A 19,064-nucleotide genomic window follows, 5' to 3' on the forward strand; every position below is an offset into this window, starting at 1 on the left:
TTTGTGTCATCTCTGTGTGTGTGTCGTCTCTGTGTTTGTGTCGTCTCTGTGCGTGTGTCGTCTCTGTGTTTGTTTGGTCTCTGTGTGTGTCGTCTCTGTATGTGTGTCGTCTTTGTGTTTGTGGTGTCTCTGTGTTTGCGGCGTCTCTGTGTGTGTGTCGTCTCTGTGTTGTCTCTGTGAGTGTCGTATCTGTGTGTGTGTTGTCTCTGTGAGTGTGTCATCTCTGTGTGTGTATTGTGTCTGTGTTTTTGTCGTATCTGTGCTTATGTCGTTTCAGTGTGTGTGTGTGTCGTCTCTCTGTGTGGGTCGTCTCAGCGTGTGTGTCGTCTCTGTGTGTGTGCCGTCTCCCTGTGTTTGTCGTCTCTGTGCGTGTTTTGTCTCTGTGTGTGTGTGTTGGCTCTGTGTGTGTGTCGTCTCTGTATGTGTTTTGTGTCTGTGTGTTTCGTCTATGTGTGTGTCTCGTCTCCATGTGTGTATCGTCTCTGTGTGTGTATGTTGTCTCTATTTGTGTGTCGTCTCTTTGTGTGTGTCGTCTCTGTGTTTTTGTCGTCTCTGTGCGTGTTTCGTCTCTTTGTGTGTGTCGTCTGTGTGTATGTCGTCTCTGTGTTTGTCTCGTCTCTATGAGTGTGTCGTCTCTGTGTGTTAGTCGTCTATGTGTGTGTGTCGTCTTTGTGCGTGTGTCGTCTCTATGTGTGTGTCATCTCTGTGTGTGTTGTCTCTGTGTTTTTGTCGTCTCTGTGTGTGTTTTGTCTCTTTGTGTTTGTTGTCTTTGTGTATGTCGTCTCTGTGTGTATTTCATCTCTGTGTGTAACGTCTCTGTGTGTGCGTCGTCTCTGTGTGTATGTCGTTTCAATGTGTGTGCCGTCTCCGTGTGTTTGTCGTCTCTCTGCGTGTGTTGTCTCTGTGTGTGTGTTGGCTCTTTGTGTGTCGTCTGTGTGTGTGTCGTCTCTGTGTGTGTCTCGTCTCTGTGTGGGTTTCTTCTGTGTGTGTTTGTCGTCACTGTGTGTGTTTCGTATCTGTGCGTGTGTTGGATATTTGCGTGTGTCGTCTATGTGTGTGTGTCATCGGTTTGTGTGTGTCGTCTCTGTGTTTTTTGTCGTCTCTGTGTGTGTTTTGTCTCTTTGTGTTTGTTGTCTTTGTGTATGTCGTCTCTGTTTGTATGTCGTCTCTGTGTGTGTGTCGTCTCTGTGTGTATGTCGTCTCTGTGCGTGTGTCATCTCTCCGTGTGTGTCGGCTCTGTGTGTGTTTCGTCTCTTTGTGCGTGTCGTCTGTGTGTATGTCGTCTCTGTGTGTATGTCGTCTCTGTGTGTCTGTCTTTTCTGTGTGTTAGTCGTCTCTGTGTGTGTGTCATCTCTCTGCGTGTGTCGTCTCTGTTTGTGTGTCATCTCTGTTTGTGTGTCGTCTCTGTGTGTGTGTCGTCTCTCTGCGTTAGTCATCTCTGTGTGTGTGTCGTCTCTGTGCGTGTGTCGTCGCAATGTGTGTGTCGTTTCTGTGTGTGTTTCGTCTCCGTGTGTGTGTTTTCTGTGTGTTTGTGACGTATATGTGTTTGTGTCCTCTCTATGTGTTTGTCGTCTCTGTGTGTGTGTCGTCTCTGTACATGTGTCGTCTCTATGTGTTTGTCGTCTCTGTGTTTGTGTCGTATCTGTGTGTGTGTCGTCTCTGTGTGTGTGTCGTCTCTGTGTTTGTGTGGGCTTTGTGTATGTCGTCTCTGTGTTTGTGTCGTCTCTGTGTGTGTGTCATCTCTGTGTGTGTCGTCTCTGTATGTGTTTCGTCTCAGTGTATGTGTCGTTTCTGTGTGTGTGTGTCGTCTCTGTGTGGGTGTCGTCTCCGTGCGTTTGTCGTCTTTGTGCGTGTGTTGCCTCTTTGTGAGTTTCGGGTCTGCGTGTTTGTCGTTTCTATGTGTGCGTCGTCTCTGTGTGTGTGTCGTCTCTGTGTGTGTCTCGTCTCTTTGTGTGTATCGTCTCTGTGTGTGTGTCGTCTCTGTGCGTGTGTCGTCTCTGTGTGTGTGTCGTCTCTGTGCGTGTGACGGCTCTATGTGTGTGTCGTCTCTGTATGTGTGTCGTCGCTTTGTGTGTGTCGTCTTTGTGTGTGTGTCGTCTCTTTGTGTTTGTCGTCTCTGTGTGTGTGTGTGTGTCGTCTCTGTGTGTGCATCGTCTCTGTGTTTGTGTCGTCTCTATATGTGCGTCGTCTCTGTGCGTGTGTCGTCTCTATGTGTGCGTCGTCTCTGTGTGTCGTCTTGTGTTTGTGTCGTAGGTGTGTGTGTGTGTGTCGTCTCTGTGTGTGTATCGTCTCTGTGTTTGTGTCGTCTCTGTGTGTGTGTCATCTCTGTGCGTGTGTCGTCTCTATGTGTGCGTCGTCTCTGTTTGTGTCGTCTCTGTGTGTGTGTCGTCTCTGTGTGTGTATCGTCTCAGTGTGTTTGTGTCGTCTGTGTGTGTGTGTCGTCTGTGTGTGTTTGTCGTCTCTGTGTGTGTGTCGTCTTTTTGTGTGTGTCGTCTTTATGTGTGTGTCGTCTCTGTTCTTGTGTCGTCTCTATGTGTGTGTCGTCTCTATGTGTGTGTCGTCTCCGTGTGTGTGTCGTTCTGTGTGTGTGTCGTCTCTGTGTGCTAGTCGTATCTGTGTGTGTGTCATCTATGTGTGTATCTCGTCTCTGTGTGTGTTTCGTTCCTGTGTGTGTGTCGTCTCTGTTTGTGTGTCGTTGTGTGTGTGTCGTCTCTGTCCATGTGTCGTCTGTGTGTGTGTGTCGTCTCTGTGCGTGTGTCATCTCTGTGTGTGTGTCGTTTTTGTGCGTGTGTCGTCTCTATGTGTGTGTCGTCTCTGTGTGTTTTTCGTCTGTGTGTTTACGTCGTCTCTGTGTGTGTGTCATCTCTATGTGTGTGTCGTTTCTGTGTGTTTCGTATCTATGTGTGTGTCGTCTCTTTGTGTTTGTCGTCTGTGTGTGTGTGTCGGCTCTATGTCTGTGTCGACTCTGTGTATTAGTCGTCTCTGTGTGTTAGTTGTCTCTCTGTGTGTGTCGTTTCTGTTTGTCTCTCATCTCTGTGTGTGTGTCGTTTCTGTGTGTGTTGTCTCTCTGTATGTCGTATCTGTGTGTGTGTGTCGTCTCTGTGTGTTTTTCTTCTCTGTGTTTGTGTGTGTGTCGCGTCTATGTGTGTTTCGTCTCTGTGTTTGTGTCGTCTCTATGCATGTCGTCTCAGACGACATGCATGTGGTGAACAGAGTGGTGAACAGAACGTGAAAAACTCAATAGATTTAAAAACAAAATTAAACATTCATATCAACTCAACGATGGAACATAGAAAAATGAACGAAAATTCATTTCAAGTATATTTCCCAGATTAGAAGTTATCAAGAAATTGCACACAGAGGTCAAACGTATGCAAGCGGCTATTTAGCTTTCCAAAAAAATATTTTCTATTTTTGGCCAATAAAATAGTAATTAAAGCTAAAATAAAATTTGCAACCAGTAAATCGTAAAAATTACAATTTTGTGAACAAATGAGGGCTAGAAAAATGTCGCGCAAAACTTGATTAAACATGCTCGAAGAATCAAACTGAAAATACAATGCTTTTAGAACACTAAGTAAACATTTTTGGACAGAGAAACTTAATAATTTAAAAAAAAATACAGATTGTGGCAATAGACAACTCCCCACCTCTGAAACATGGAGGAACGTTTGGAACCTAAAGGAAACATAAGGAACGTTTTTGTTTGAAAATTCTGCTAACAGACATATAAATAAAGGCCTAGAGAGGGCCTATTGTACTGACAAAGGAAATCTCGTGCTGAAAAAGACTTGAAAAAGAACCTTAGGCTTCACTGAATTAAACAAAAAGAAAGTTTAAGTTGGAATTATAATCTGGGGCTACTAATAATATTTTTTTTGTTACCTGGCAAAAGGGAAGTAAAAGAAATTGAACGGGGTCTGCTATACGTCGATATACATGCATATTGCACTGATCGAGCAAGATTAGTACAAAAATTTTGTACTAAATTAGTACAAATAAGAAGCATATTATGCTAGGGAGACATCTAGTGGACACGGGCGTAACCCTGGCAGTGATTAAATGGAAAATACTGAAGTTATACTTCAGGTAGCGTTGGAAAATTATGCCCTTCATTTGGGAGTAGTTTTTTTGAAAAACGACTAGCATGATATAAACAATTTTAAAAGGCAACTTAATAGCTCAAATAAAACAAGTTGAAGTTGAAATTTAAGGCAGGACTACTAGAGGCTATGGGAAGCTAAAGCAAGAAAATTCATGCTCGCTTACATGTCTTTAAAAAAAACTACACTATGTAGGAAAACTAAGAAAACGCTGTTGGATACCCGAGTTTGGAACTTTAGGGCGTAGAAAAAACCTTTGGTGGCAATAGGCCCCCCTTAAAGATTCACTTACTTTCCTTTAAATTATTACTACTACTACTACTAACAACTCACCGCAGTATCAAGCTACCTGAGGCCAACACAGCTACGCATGCTCCTCCTCCATCCAAATCTATTCAGAGCCTCCCTCTTTGCACCCACCCATGAAGTTTCCATTTCCTTTAATTTTTTTTATGACGTCCTCCCACCCCAGACGAGGACGACCTGCTTTCCGTTTAGCCCTATACGGTTGGCCGAAAAGAACAATCTTCGGCAATCTGTCATCCTTCATCCGCACAACGTGCCCTAGCCACCTCAACCTTTCTTTCATTATAGCCCTAGAGAGTGGTATTGAACCACATTTTTCGTATAGCCTACTGTTTGAAATACGGTTAGTCAACTCGCTGCGCAGAACAATCCTTAAGCAATTTCTCTGGAAAACATCTCGCAAATCTTCATCCGATTTCGGAGCACCCATGCTTCAGAGCCATATTTGACCACTGTCATCACCATAGTGTCCAATATTCCAACCTAGGTTTGCAGACTTATCTTACAATTCTTCCAAACTTTTTTTAACTGTGAAAAAACACCCTGAGCCTTGGCTATTCTGCTTTTTACATATTCACTGCTCCCACCATCTTTATTAATAGTACTAACAAGGTAGGTGGAGCTTTCCATTTTATCAATCTTTTCGCTATCTAACGTGATCTTTCCATTTTCACTAATTCCTCGTCTTAGTGACTTAGTCTTCTTAAAATGTATTTTTAAATATATTCTAGCACCCTGAATTTGCAAAACGTCTAAAACTTCATTCATTTTGCTCCCACTTTCATCTAGGATGCTTAAATCATTAGCATAATCCAAGTCCAGGAGACTTTTTCCTCCCCATTTGATTCCGTGGTCTCCCATTGCCTTTCCTGTGCTCCTTAAAACAAAGTCCATCAAAATAATCCATATAAAGGGGGATAGAACACAACCCTGCTTAACTCCTGATTTAATACAAAACTTGATACACAGATATGCATACAAAATTAAGCAAAGAATACTGCAGCTAAGGCAAGGCGTATAAAAGAAAAGAAAATAATATAGTAATAAGAAATGTTCCTTGGTAAAGGGCAACATTTTGATAAAATGAAGAGCCTACGAGAAAACTATGGCTACAAATAAAGAGTGAGGCTATAAATAATAAATCGTTGTGTTTACATGTTCTTAATAAACCTATTAGCTTCCACAGAATCACAAGGAAAACTGCAGTTGAGCTTATCAGACGCTTCTTATGGTGACCAAGCACCAAATAGATATTACGGAGATGAGGGTAAAAAAGAAGGTAAAAAGTCAGAAAATTCCATCTCAAGCTTTTTCAAAGCTAATTCTCAAGCTACAAGTTTAGCTATTGTTGAATATAATTGCAAAAGAAATATACAGTTCGCTTAGAAAACGATAAACCTTGAAACTGTGAATTATAACTGTTAAATCTAGCATTATGCAAAAAAAAACTTGTTTCTGGTTTTTGACAACCCTTGAACGCACGTAGCACATAGCGCATAGACTTAGTGAGAATTTTCGAGCGCATAGAATTGTAATTGTATTTGTAAACTCGTGTTACTAAGAAATGAATAATTAAAGCGCTCTCCGGAAAAGAGAGTTATCTAGAACGGAGTGGAAAGAAACTGTGGGTTTCTATGCCATGATTTATGCTTAATTAGATGAGTGAAATTAAAAGTTTTGGTGGGACTATTTAAAATTTCTACAAAGAATAAACATTGCACTGATGAAATAAATTCGAAGGGTACATATTTATTGTTTAAAAAACACATATATTGCTTCTTGTGTTGTTCAAGAAATATTCTGTATTAATGCTTTATAAACAGTGATACTAATAGGAATTAATTTCAATGCTTGTTAATATACTGTTTTATCTTTCATAAGTAACCTTTAAGTTTTAACCGATATTTTAACTTTCTATCTAAGTTTTGTGACTTCTAGTCAATGCATAAATCTTTTTAAAATTAATGCTAATTTTAGTGTGCTAAGATTAATGGGCGATTGAAATAGACTTTCGCCTAACAAAAATAAAGAAGAATGTATATACAAATATGTGTTTTCTTGTTTTTTTGTTTTTTTTTCGTATGTATACAAACGTTTATGCGTTATTTGTATATTGATATAAAAATTTTTCTTTAGACAACAGAACTAGTTTTTTACAACCAATTTTTGTTCATTTTTGCCGATATCAACCAAATTTTTATGCAACTTCAGCCAAGTTTCGGTTCATGTATTATGCCAATATCAACCAATTTCTGATACATTGCAAGAGCTTGTAGTTATCTCCCAATACAAATTTCTTTGTATACAGGACCTAAACGTTTACCTTGTCCGAAATCAACGTCAACAGCATCCAGTAATTAGTGAGAATTTACTACCAATTAATAGACTGACAAGTGAATTTAGATCAGTAATATTCAAAGCTTAAGATTTATAATCAGATTGCTTATAGCCTAAATGGCAATCATCAATTTAAAGAAAATGTAATATGTTGTGTTGAAGTGAAATCTGTGGTTACTAAACATTGTTTTGTATGGTAGTATTATTAGTAAAGACGGTGGGAGCAGTGAAGATGTTAAAAGTAGAATAGCCGAGTCTCAGGTTATTTTTTCAGTTAAAAAAACGTTTAGAAGAATAGGAGGATAAGTCTGCAAACCAAGATTAGAATCTTGGAAGCTACAGTGATGACAGTGGTTTAATATGGCTCTGAAGCATGGGCGCTCCGAAAAGCGGGTGAAGATTTGTTAGATGTTTTCCAGAGAAATTGCCCACAGATTGGTCTGGGCACCCGGTTGAATGATCGTATTTCAAACAGTAGGCTGTACGAAAAATGTGGTTCAATCCCACTTTCTAGGGCTATAATGAAAGAAAGGTTTAGATGGCTAGGGCACGTTCTACGGATGAAGGATTACATATTGCCGAAGATTGTCCTTTCGGCCAGCCGTCTAGGGCTAAAGGAAAAGCAGTTCGTCCTCGTCTGAGGTGGGAGGATGTCATAAAGAAGGATTTAAAGGAAATAGATACTTCCTGGGAGGGTGTAAAGAGTGAGGCTTTGAATAGATAGGGATGGAGGAGCGTGCGTGGCTGTGTTGGCCTCAGGTGGCTTGGTGCTGCGGTGAGCTGTTAGTAGTAGTAGTATATTCAAGATGATTATTGACGTCATAATCGTAGGTTGTAACCATATATGACGTAAAAAGTAAATGGGATACTATGATGTTAGCTATAATGGTGTTAGTATAATGTGACGCCATACTTTAAAAAAAAATCGAAAATCGCTGTTTTCTTGAAATTTTTTGAACCAACCTGTTTTACAGGAATGTTCTTCGTAGATGCTAGTAGGAGGGGAGACGTCTCCTGGAAGCAAGAAGACATCAGAGATTGTATATAAATAAGATATGAGATATATTGTTACTTTTTAAACTCGCTGAAAACGGTTTCTGGTAGCGCTTGACACCACCCCCAAAGAAATCTCGTGGTTCACGATACCCCAAATTTCGACCTCTGTACCGGTATGCATATTAGAAGAAAAGTTTGGAAACTACGATTAGAATACTGGAAGCTACAGCGATGACAATTCTCAAGAATGGTTCTGAATCGTGGACACTTCGGAAGATGCAGGAAGATTTGTTGGATGTTTGCCAGAAGAATTATCTACGGATTGTTTTAGGTACCCGTTTGACTGACTGAATGTCAAACAGTAAGATGTACAGGAAATATGCGTCTTTTGTGCTTTCTAGGGCTGTAATGAGAGAAAGATTGAGATGGCTAGGACACGGTTTGCAGGTGAAGGATGACGGATTGCCAAACATTCCCTTTGTTGACCATCCATCTAGGGCAAAACAGAAATCAGATCATCTCCGAATCAGGTGGGAAGGGGTCGTAAGAAAGGATTTGAAGGGATTGGAAATTCTAGGTAGTGAGTAAGAAGGGAAGCTTTGAATAAATTGGGGCGGAGGAGGAAGGTGCGGAGCTGTTTAGGCCATGGGTGGTTTTTTGCTGCTTTATGTTATAGAAAGCAAATCAATTTAGTTAGATGAGGATTTAAATAAATCTCAATATTTTTCTATAATAAGAAAGGAGCCATCATCCACGGCACCCTTATTCAGGCTTAGTCTAAATGAAGTGAAATGGAAGACTAATCCCCCCCCCCCTTTACAACACTTCTATATTTATATGAAGCCGCATGGAGATTAGATAATTTAATCATTGAAATAGACTTTTTGTGGCAAGTGTCAACCTTCTCCCAAAGTCCAACGATAGTGGATATCCAAAGCGATGTTAATCATTTGAAAAAGAAAAGGTTTATTTTCAGAAATGAATACAATTGAGGAAGTGGATTGAAACAATTGTGATGAAATTTTGTAAAAATGATTGAATCGTCCCTAATGCTTTTAATCAGATTTATCTAATGCCCGAGCCACAATATACTTGTAACTGTCTTTAAGTCGAGATTTATATCGTTGAAAAGGATAGACATCGGATTTATAAGGAAGTTACTGAAGGGGCTAATAAGGGTAGATAGTATATCCAAAGGATAAATTCTTTTTTCTCTCTTTGTTTTTCATTTTGCAACAGGGCAATAAAAGAAGAGAAATAGCATCAGCCGGTAATTGATAAGATCATGCCAGAAGGCTTTGGACGATGGAAGATGGGAGCAAGTCAGTCACACTGCAGTCATAGTACTGTCACTCTAGTCGATATTTATAACCTTCATAGGTTTTTCTCAACCACGAAACTGCTGTTATTGATCACGTATTTGTGATTGATAAAAGTCAAAAATTTGAACTTTGAGACTTTTAAGTAGTCTTATATAATTCTGATGTTATCAATAAAAGAGACAATAATGCGGTCTTTCCAGTAGGCTGTCCTAAATATAATTGAAAAAAAATTGGGTTGTCCCAAATCTCCCCTAAAATTACTATTGACAAATTTGATGATCTGGTTTTCGTTTTGACGTTCGTACGAAAATTAATTTGTGGCAATATTTTGGAGAACCTGGTATCCATCTCACTGACCGTATTTCGAACAGTAAGCTGTACTAAAACTTGGTTCTATCCCTCTTTCTAGGCCCATAATGAGAGAAAGGCTGAGATGGCTAGGACAAGTTTTGCGAATGAAGGATGACAGACTACCAAAGATGTTCCTTTTTGACCTGCCATCTAGGGCTAAACGAAAAACAAGTTGTCCCTGAACTGGGGGGAAGGAGCGGTCGCAAGGAAGAATTTAAATGAAATCAGAACTTGGGAGGGTGTAAAGAATGGGGCCTTAGATAGATCAAGATGGAGGATCGTGCGTAGCTGTGTTGGCCACAAGTGACTTTGTGTTGAACAAATAAACGTTCAAATGGAGATAAGTCCTTTTATTAGACAGTGAAAACAAATACAAAAGTCTGGATATTTCGACCATATATGTGGCGATCGTCATCAGCAGATATACTAAAGCATTAAAATTAAAACTGACATATTGATACAGAGCAAAATAAAAACTTCAGTTCATTCACTAGATTTGTCTGGGAGAGTTCAATAACTGGGTTCATCCAAAGTCCTGAGATGTAAATCTCTTCTTTAATACGTTTGGGGAATATGTCTAATAAATGGACTTACCCCCATTTGAACGTTTCTTTGTTTGCCATAAAAAAACAGTGTGGATTTGAAAAAAAAACCCTAATTAAAGGTATTACGTCGAAAATATGTGACTGTGCTGCAGTGAGTTATTAGTAGTAGTATCAGTAGAACTAGTAATTTCCATGAGGGAAAATCCCCAAAAACTCGAGGATAGTGGAAATACTGCTATAATGTGCCTCAAGCCAAATTTAAAACTATACATAATGTAGTATACGACAAAACAATTGTAACATAGTTTAGCTTCTACAAAATACTGCAATACTGTTTAGCTTCTAATTACAACTACAACTACTACAAACAACTCACCGCAGCAGCAAGCCGCCTGAGGCCAACACAGCTAAACACACTGCTCTTCTATGCCAGTCTATTCGAAGCCTCCTTCCTTACACCCTCCCAAAAAGTTCACATTTCTCTTAAATATTTTCTTAAAACATCCTCCCACACTATTCGGGGACGACCTTGTTTCGTATACACGGTAATCAAAACACAAGAATTCTAAAAAAAAAAACTGATCTCTCAGGCATTTAAACAAAAATTCAACGACGGTTCTGCACCGTCCGGCTTTACCATAGGCTGGTATACCTGGACCCGGACTGAGACCTTATAGGAGTTTTTCTCTTTTTTTATTTTACAGAGTTGTAGGCTAAGATTGATTTTCCAGTCCTTTATTTTTGATTTTCCAAGCTACATTCAAACAAAACCTCATAGAACCTTTAAAGAGAATTCAGATATAAATATTTAATAAGTGAAGAATAAAGCTGTTGTTCCATCTCTAAATTCTAGACACAGAAATCTAGAAATAAACTCTTAACAAAGATGAAAAGTATAAGCATACTTTAATCCATATTTACGCCAGTGTAAAATAAAATTAAAAGTTCATCCAAATTAAACATCAGACTTTCCCAGCGTCTTCTTTCAGCGACACAGTCCTGTTGAAAACCACCTGTAAACAAAATAAAATAATTAAATAGCTAATCCAGTAAATTATTCAGTATAAATAATGAAACTTATATAATTCAAATTATTGAATTTATTTTTATTGACACTGATAACCAAACCCAAAACATCAAAGATATATCATCGCTGTTACGCCTTAAAGTTGTAAAATAGAACATAAAGAAAAAGAGGGAAAGGGAGAGAAAGGGAAAGGGAGAGAAAGAGAGAGAGAGAGAGAGAGAGAGAGAGAGAGAGAGAGAGAGAGAGAGAGAGAGAGAGAGAGAGAGAGAGAGAGAGAGAGAGAGAGAGAGAGAGAGAGAGAGAGAGAGAGAGAGAGAGAGAGAGAGAGAGAGAGAGAGAGAGAGAGAGAGAGAGAGAGAGAGAGAGAGAGAGAGAGAGAGAGAGCGAGAGAGAGAGAGTAGAAAATTAGGGTACCATTAAATAACGTTTACATCTGATTTCTGTCCTAAAAGTTATTTTAACCACTAGTCTTAGCCTAAAAGCGATACAGCAAACTTCTTTAAATAGGTTATCAACATTAGGGTTAAACAAGAATGGGGCTTTACCTCATCATGGGCAATTCTATTCTTAGCAAATATGTCTGTAAGAAATTGAAACATACTTTCAACAAATGCTCCCCATTTTAGGGTTAAAATAATTAAATTAAAATGATTAACTATTTTAAATCTAATTAAATGAATATAATTAAATCGAAATGATTTAATCTAAATTCATCCGTTTCCTAATACAAAGTTTATTCAGTTTTAAACCGATATACAGCCTTAACCGTTTTCTAATACAAAGTTTATTCAGTTTCAAACCGATATACAGCCTCAACCGTTTTCTAATACAAAGTTTATTCAGTTTCAAGCCGACATACAGCCTCAACCGTTTTCTACTACAAAGTCTATTCAGTTTCAAACCGATATACAGCCTCAAAAACAAACTTTACAGCCTCATTCATACACCTTACGATCAGAAAACAGACTAAACAGCCCATCTTCAACCGATCGTTTTCTTGTGAATTCCATAAATATTGTTTTAAATCGAGGCTGTTAACGTAGGCCTACTGGTTTTGACAGGAGTAATAATAGCTAGACCCCGGCGCCTCGCCGATGAGAAAATACCGGCGGCGGCGGGGCCAAAAACAGCGCGACGCACCGCCGGTAAGATGTTGGCGGCGCGCCACCGGCGCGATCAATGTTGACCGCAAAAATTAGTGTTTTCATCAGTCTTTCTCAAATCACAGCTTAAATTTACAACATATTCGAGCCTATTCATGAGTTGAAAACTTCACAAGTCGCTGGCTGGAAACTGGTCTTCTTCGTTATTCATCAAGAGAAGTAGAAATCTGGTAGAAACGAAATGGCTGTGGCGTTTCAGAACCCTTGCATAATCGTTGAAGTATCTATTAGCTATGTATTCTTAACATAAATAATTATTCAAATTAGTAGTGTTTTTTTCATCGAGCATTACTGTATACAAAACTTCAAATACCGTATCATAAAATTCGTCAGTTATCTGGTTAAAAACTTTGAATATAAGATTGAACTTTGAAGCTTAATTTTTTCATAATGCCCTTTGCCTATAGCTGTTTTGTCACCTTTAAAACGGTTAAAATGGGCTACTTTGATATTGATTGTTTTTCTTGTTCTTTTCGATTCCTAAAACGCCCTTCCTTGTATTAAAAACTGTTTTTTAATAACAATTTAAAAAAAATACATTTTAAAGTATTTTTTGGCTTCTTTACAGAATGTCATGTAGGCTAAGGCTGAACTGCTGCTTTTTTTATTGCTTTTGGCTGCTCTTTTGGATATTAATCATTTTTTCTTTTGGGGATTAATTCCAAATTAAGAACTCATAAATATATAATATCAGCTAAATTATAAACTGCATCTAAAAGGAGTAAATTTATCAAACTGAAAAATACATGATGAACACTCCACATGAGAAAACTTCAATTACACTGAAACAAAAAACACTTAATGGTTTATTTGGTATGAAGAAAAATGAAGTGCCAACTATTTTCTTAGGTAAAAAAAAGCTCATCCGTTTTAAATGTAATTAAATGAAATAATGTGCAGGCTGAAGTAGCTCCAAGAAGATGTTGAGATTTTCTTCCTAGTTCGTCACTTTTAATCCAAGCAAAATGTTAGGAGACTTAGTATCAGTTATTAAGTTTAAGCTTTGATTTCCAAATGCTCACAAAAATTACCAAACTCAAGAAAGTCGCAACAATAAGTCACCTGTGGTCAAAATACTTAAAGACTCCTCTTTAATCCCCACCCAGGCTCAAAGCTTCTGCTATGGTCAGATCAATGGGAATTTCCCAAGAGTTTCTTTTTAAAATAGCTTTCAAGCGTAGTTAGGGGTATTTGGCCTTTTCCGCTTTTCTTCAAAGCTTCGAAAAAAGTGTTCTAATATTCCAAATGTTGCATTTGTTATATTTGTGCATATTTTTGGTCATCGTTTGTGGGGTGATCGAATTTTTTAAACCACTGTAGCAGAAACATAACTAGAAACACTGTAGTAAACATTAAGAAAATCTTATCTAAAAACAGCAAGAGAAAAAACAATTCTGCAAACTTACAATTCAGCTGTAAAAACAATTTGCCGGCTATCAATTTCAAAATCCAGCTGAAGGATGAAGCTGTATAGTAATGAATACGTTCTATAATTCTATTCAACTTGAAAATAAAATTCTTGACTACGAATGATGTAAGAAATAGCAATTGGGAAACTACATTCGAAATGGTTTAAACTCATTTCATAAAGACGATGCTTTTTTTTCAACATATGAAGAACTGTTTATATTGCAATATTTCCAATTGCATATCGCATCTCTCTGGTTCTTATGCAAAGTAACAAAAGAGACGAAAATTAACAAACAAGAGAGTAGGGAAGAATTATGGTATGAAAAGTAATATTTGGCAGGGAAAGTCACCGGTGATAAATCGCTAGTGGTGGCACCGGGATTGCGTGATTTTCGGGGATTCGGGGAACCAAATTTTTTTTTCGGGGTGACGCATAGATTTTCGGGGAAATACCCGAAAATTTGGGGATAGTGCAAGCCTTGCATGATTTCTAATCAGGAAAATCGAAATACTAAGCCAAACGAGAAAGAAAAGCTCCGACATTGCGGTTGACGCAATAAAGAATTGCCGCAAAATTAATTTAAAGTCAGCCGAACGCCGCCACCTCTGCCGCCAGTGGCGTTCCGGTGGCGTAGCGACACTTCGGCGGCGGTTGACCGGGCTTCTCGTCGGTGGTGTTCGGTCGATGCGCCGGTGCGGCGCCGGGGTCTAATAATAGCTAGTATTTCGGCTTTAGAATGTACGTATCCGGCTTCAAAAAGATATAAAGCCCCAAATTTTCTTACAAGTTTTTATTTAACATTAATCTGAATTTTAACCCTTAATTGGCATTTTTAAACTTTAATAAGCACGGCAATATACCTAGTGCAGATGCACCATTTGATAGTTGAGTGGCTGGAGAGCCTAAACAGTGTTATTGATTTACTTTGGCAGACTAAAGGAAAGCATTCGACCTTATAGAGCCCCCCATTGCACTGACAAATTCAAAAGAGATGGGAGCTGGAAAAAACTTGCTGCTATTAGTGAGAGATTTGGTGCGAGGGCGACGGCAATCGGTATATCCGTTATTTGCCGATTATATCTGCCCTGATTGAACCGAACTTACTAGTGGTTGTCCCCAAGGAGCAAAACTAGCCGCCCTTTTATTCCTTGCAGTCATCAATAAAATCCTTGCAGAATTCGAGGAGCGTTTCAAGTTCGTTGACGACTTGTCTTCGCTTCTCAAATACATAGTAGAAAACGCAGTAGCAAAACAGCAGTTTGAACCAACACTTTTTTCGGACTTCGTTAACGAGCGTAAATCTAATAGCCTGTAACTGAACGAGCAGAAATCTTGCTTCAACCCGCTCAAACGAGATATTACAATACCAGATGTTCCCTTTCCATCTGTCTCGTCCGCGACAATACTAGGTGTGACTTTTACAAGCGATTGCCCGCTTAAATTGCACGTAGACAATATCGTGCGCTAAGGACACTACTCAATCAGAAGTTTAACGAGTATGCGAAGGCTGGGTTTCTGAGATCGTCAGCTCTTACTGGCTTACACGACATACATCAGGCCTACCCTTGAATATTGTTGTCCTGTCTGGAATCCCCAAGTACAAAATACTGCCTACATGTCAGAGGAACTAGAAGACGTTCAAAAACGTGCTACTAAAATAATTCTTGGACCCAGGTATGAGAGGTACGAGCATGCCCTTGTGGTTATGAGCTTGCCCACTTTGTTCGCCCGAAGACACGATTTGATAATGAGATTCGGGAAATCACTCATGTCGAACGAGAAACATCGCTCAATTCTTCCTCCAACCGCACCGACCCCCCAAACTCACCAGGCATCGGAACAGACTACAACCCGTCAAGTGTTGAACGAACAGATTTGCAAATTCCTTCGTACCATATTTTGTTAGTGTATTAAATAAGTGATTTTTTTTTCTTAAATGACCGTAAAAATAGCATAACTTAGCGTTCAGTATTGTTTGCTACGAAAGCTATTTGATTAGATGAATACGAACGAATACGAATTTTTGATTGATTGGCGGATTAATTTGCTAATTGCTATAAAAATAACCATTATTTACAACATCCACCACGGAAGGCACGGAAAACACAGCTGCAAGCATTTAACTCTTAACCAATTGTTCAATAAGAAAAACATACCTTTATTATACAAAAAATACTTCAATAATAAAATCTGAAAAAAAGCACGTTTTACAAATGGACTAAAAAGGAGAAAACATTTTTTTTTTCTAGGGAATACTTTTGGTATACATAAAAAAAAAAGGATAAAGATCCCCCTGAGCCATTGCTCACGCATAAGGCGTCGAATGGACGTTTCAGATAGCTGAGTATATTTTACAGGGACAGGTAGCAAGCTTGTCGCCCAACCTTGCTGCGGCAGGGATCGAACCCTGGTGCTCTGTATTGGCAAGCAGAGCATCAATTCACTGTGCTAAAACAGGTTTTTGGATGTCAGAGTACGATGGTTAACAATCAGCAGGTCTTCACGGTCCATCGGGCCAACGACCAATAAGGTGACTGCCATCCGCGGGCCTGCCCACATAAAGATAAGTTTCTTTTCGTCTCTATCTGATGCTAATTAAATTCTAATTTTATTGATTTTTTATATTTATTGTTACCGTCATGGATCCGGCTAAAAGTAAAACTGAAGATTTGTTCTTCGCCAAATTTGCGGCTTATCCCCTTTGGCCGATTCGAATCCTAGAAATTATGAAGACAATACAAGAGACAGAAATTTTGTTGTTTTTTGCACTGCCAAAAAACACGACCGTCAGGTTCTATTCGTTGCAAGTTTAATTAGTTTCGACGGCAATAAGAAGGAAGCATCAACGAAAAAAATTAAGGATGTTAATCATGAAATTGCAGAGCTAAAAAATCATCCTGATGTTTATCGACAGTTTCTAAGAAATGGGCAAGATTTGGTAACGGATAGCCTACTCTCAGATCCCACTGCTGATCTCCATAGACTAATAGTGGCTACAGAGAATGAACTTGCGGCTACAAAACAAAATCTAGCTAAAGAAATCGAGATACAAATTAAGGAAAAGCTGAAAAAATCGACTTTGCAGACTACAGCTAATTTTCATACAGAGTTTCCAGTTGAAACAAAGGTTTCTGAAATTTAAAATGCAGAAAATATTGAGTTTTATCCTAAATTTGAACCGATTGAAAAATATTTAAAAACATGCTTGCATAAAATTGATTTATTGCAAAACCACTTGAATCAGCTTGAGCTCAAGCTAGACGACATTGAGCAGGAAGGAAGAAGTGATTCCCTATTGTTTAATGGTGTGAAGCAGATTCCCTTGCAGAGTTGGAGGACACCATGAAGTGGGTATTGTTTGTCAAGATGGGTCTGACTAATATTAAGGATTCTGATATAGTTAGTGCTCAGTGATTTAGGGTTGGAACCAACTAATGTTCAGAGACCAGATAAAGTTGTCCTTGCTCTCATCCAGATTCGATCATAAGAAATAGCTCGCCGTATGTTTAAAGCAAAGAAGCAGCTTATTGTCTCAGGCTTATTTGTTGCTGAGAAACTTACGAAACATAACCGCGATCTTTTGGGCGCTTCAAGAGATGGGTTTGGAAATCGCAGTGTGTGGTCTGATCAAGGCCTTATTTTTGTGCGCGAAACTAAGATTGCTCCAATCAGGCGTATCTGGTCAATTGATGACCTTTTATAGAGTTTTTTTCGATATTTGCGTTATTTTTTCGTTGTTTTCATTTTTTTTTTCTCTCTTTTTTTTCAAATTCTATTCTTGTTCTCTAATGGGAAATACGATGATGTCTGATCAAGACCGAATTAGTCTTCAGGATCATTTATCAAGGGGTATTGCCGGCGATGATGATATACTAATTGTTGAGCTAAAGCCTATGAGGGAGAGTGATTATATTCGGTTGCCGTACATTCATGATATAAATGAAAAGATTCTGCGACTATGTACTTGGAATATCCGAGTGGTTACAAGCTAGCTGGACATTTAGAATTAATTGAACGACGTTCTTCTTCTTTTGATATAATAGGATTATGTGAAACATTTTTTAGTTCAAACCACTCTCTCTCACTATAATCATTTCCTAGTTATGATCTTTCTGTTAAGAACCGAGTGGTGATGGGTCGCGGTGGTGTTGGATTCCTTATAAAGAATGGGTTGAATTATAATGAAAGGGATGATCTTAGTATATGGATTGAAGGTAAGGTTGAAGTTTTTTCAATTGAAATTGATTTTGATGGGAGAAAAATATAATTAGCATGTTGTTTAATATGCCCAGTAATTATCTGTATTATTTTGTGGAGGCATGGGTCAGCTGATTTCAAAGGTACCGTCTGGAGCTAGTCATTTTGGTATGGGTGATTTAAATTTTAACCTGCTTGATTTGTCTAATCTTAATGTTGATTTTTTAAATTTTTTAATACCGAATGATCTATGCCCGCTTGTGAGTGTACTCACGAGGATTTTTGGACAGAGTGCGACCCTAATTTATAATATTTTTGTTGGTTCTGCCAATTGGAAGCTTTTTATGCTGATGTTTTTGCCGTTCTTGGTTCTGACCATCTGTCATTGGTGAGTGTGATGAAGTGTCAGTTGCACAGAGCAAAGAAAAAGAAAATAAAGACAAGGTTGATGAAAAAAGGGAATCTTCAAAAGTTTGTGGAGGTTAGTGTTATCGATTGGACCCCTGTGTTTTCTGAAAAAAGAATCTCCTACGAGAGCACTTGATTATCTAATGTCTGTTATTCTACCCATTTAGGATAGTGCGTGTCCTATTAAGGTAATAAAAGTGAAGAAACAGAAACCCCGCAAGCCATGGATAACGAGTGAAATACTGGAAGAACGAAAGCTAAGGATAGAGCTTTATCAAAGATATCTAGATGATAAAAGTGATGGTTCATATGAATTGTTCAAAAAACAGCGCAATTTAGAGAACAAATTACGTCGCAAAGCTATGGACGAATATTACGATAGAAAGTTTTCAAATTGTAAAGGAAATATGAAAGAAACATGGAAACTGATAAACGAAGTGACCAATGGGAATGCTAAAATTGGAAGGAATGAAGTACAACTTGAAAGGTTATGAGTTTTTTCTACCCTTTCCGTCCGCGGAAAGTGCTTAAAGTGGTTTGGAAGTTATCTCACAGGGAGATCCCTCAAAGTAGTGTTGAGTGATGTGGGCTCAGCAGCATTTCCAGTGACGTGTGGAGTACCACACGTACTGCTTTACCTCATCTATATTGATCCCATGCGTCTTTGTTTGAAAGATGTGTGCCTTATCTCGTTTGCTGATGATACCGTTTTAACTATGTTTGCCTCATCTGTGAAGGACATGGTGAGAAAAGCGAAATTTTCACTTCATTAAGTCTATTGTGTGTAAATGTTCGCAAGACATTCTTAATGACATTTTGTAGAGTTGGTACACCACTGGATGTGTCTGGCCAGGTAACTATGTGGTAATCAAGTTCAGCAAGTTGATCATCTCCGCTA

General features: G+C 38.6%; 1 protein-coding gene across 1 annotated transcript in view; it reads right to left on the bottom strand.

Annotated features, from left to right (window-relative positions):
* Window positions 1–10,849: 10,849 nt before the first annotated feature.
* LOC148943233 (putative glutamine--tRNA ligase) overlaps window positions 10,850–19,064 on the bottom strand; it is an 80,653-nt gene continuing 72,438 nt past the window's right edge. The window contains 1 exon segment of the mRNA XM_089101777.1: window positions 10,850–10,973. Coding sequence (XP_088957903.1) covers window positions 10,923–10,973 — 51 coding nt within the window. The 3' untranslated portion in view covers window positions 10,850–10,922.

This window comes from Artemia sp. Qi Xiang Cuo, chromosome 15 (assembly GCF_049724085.1).
Source record: "Artemia sp. Qi Xiang Cuo chromosome 15, ASM4972408v1, whole genome shotgun sequence".
NCBI classification, from domain to species: domain Eukaryota; kingdom Metazoa; phylum Arthropoda; class Branchiopoda; order Anostraca; family Artemiidae; genus Artemia; species Artemia sp. Qi Xiang Cuo.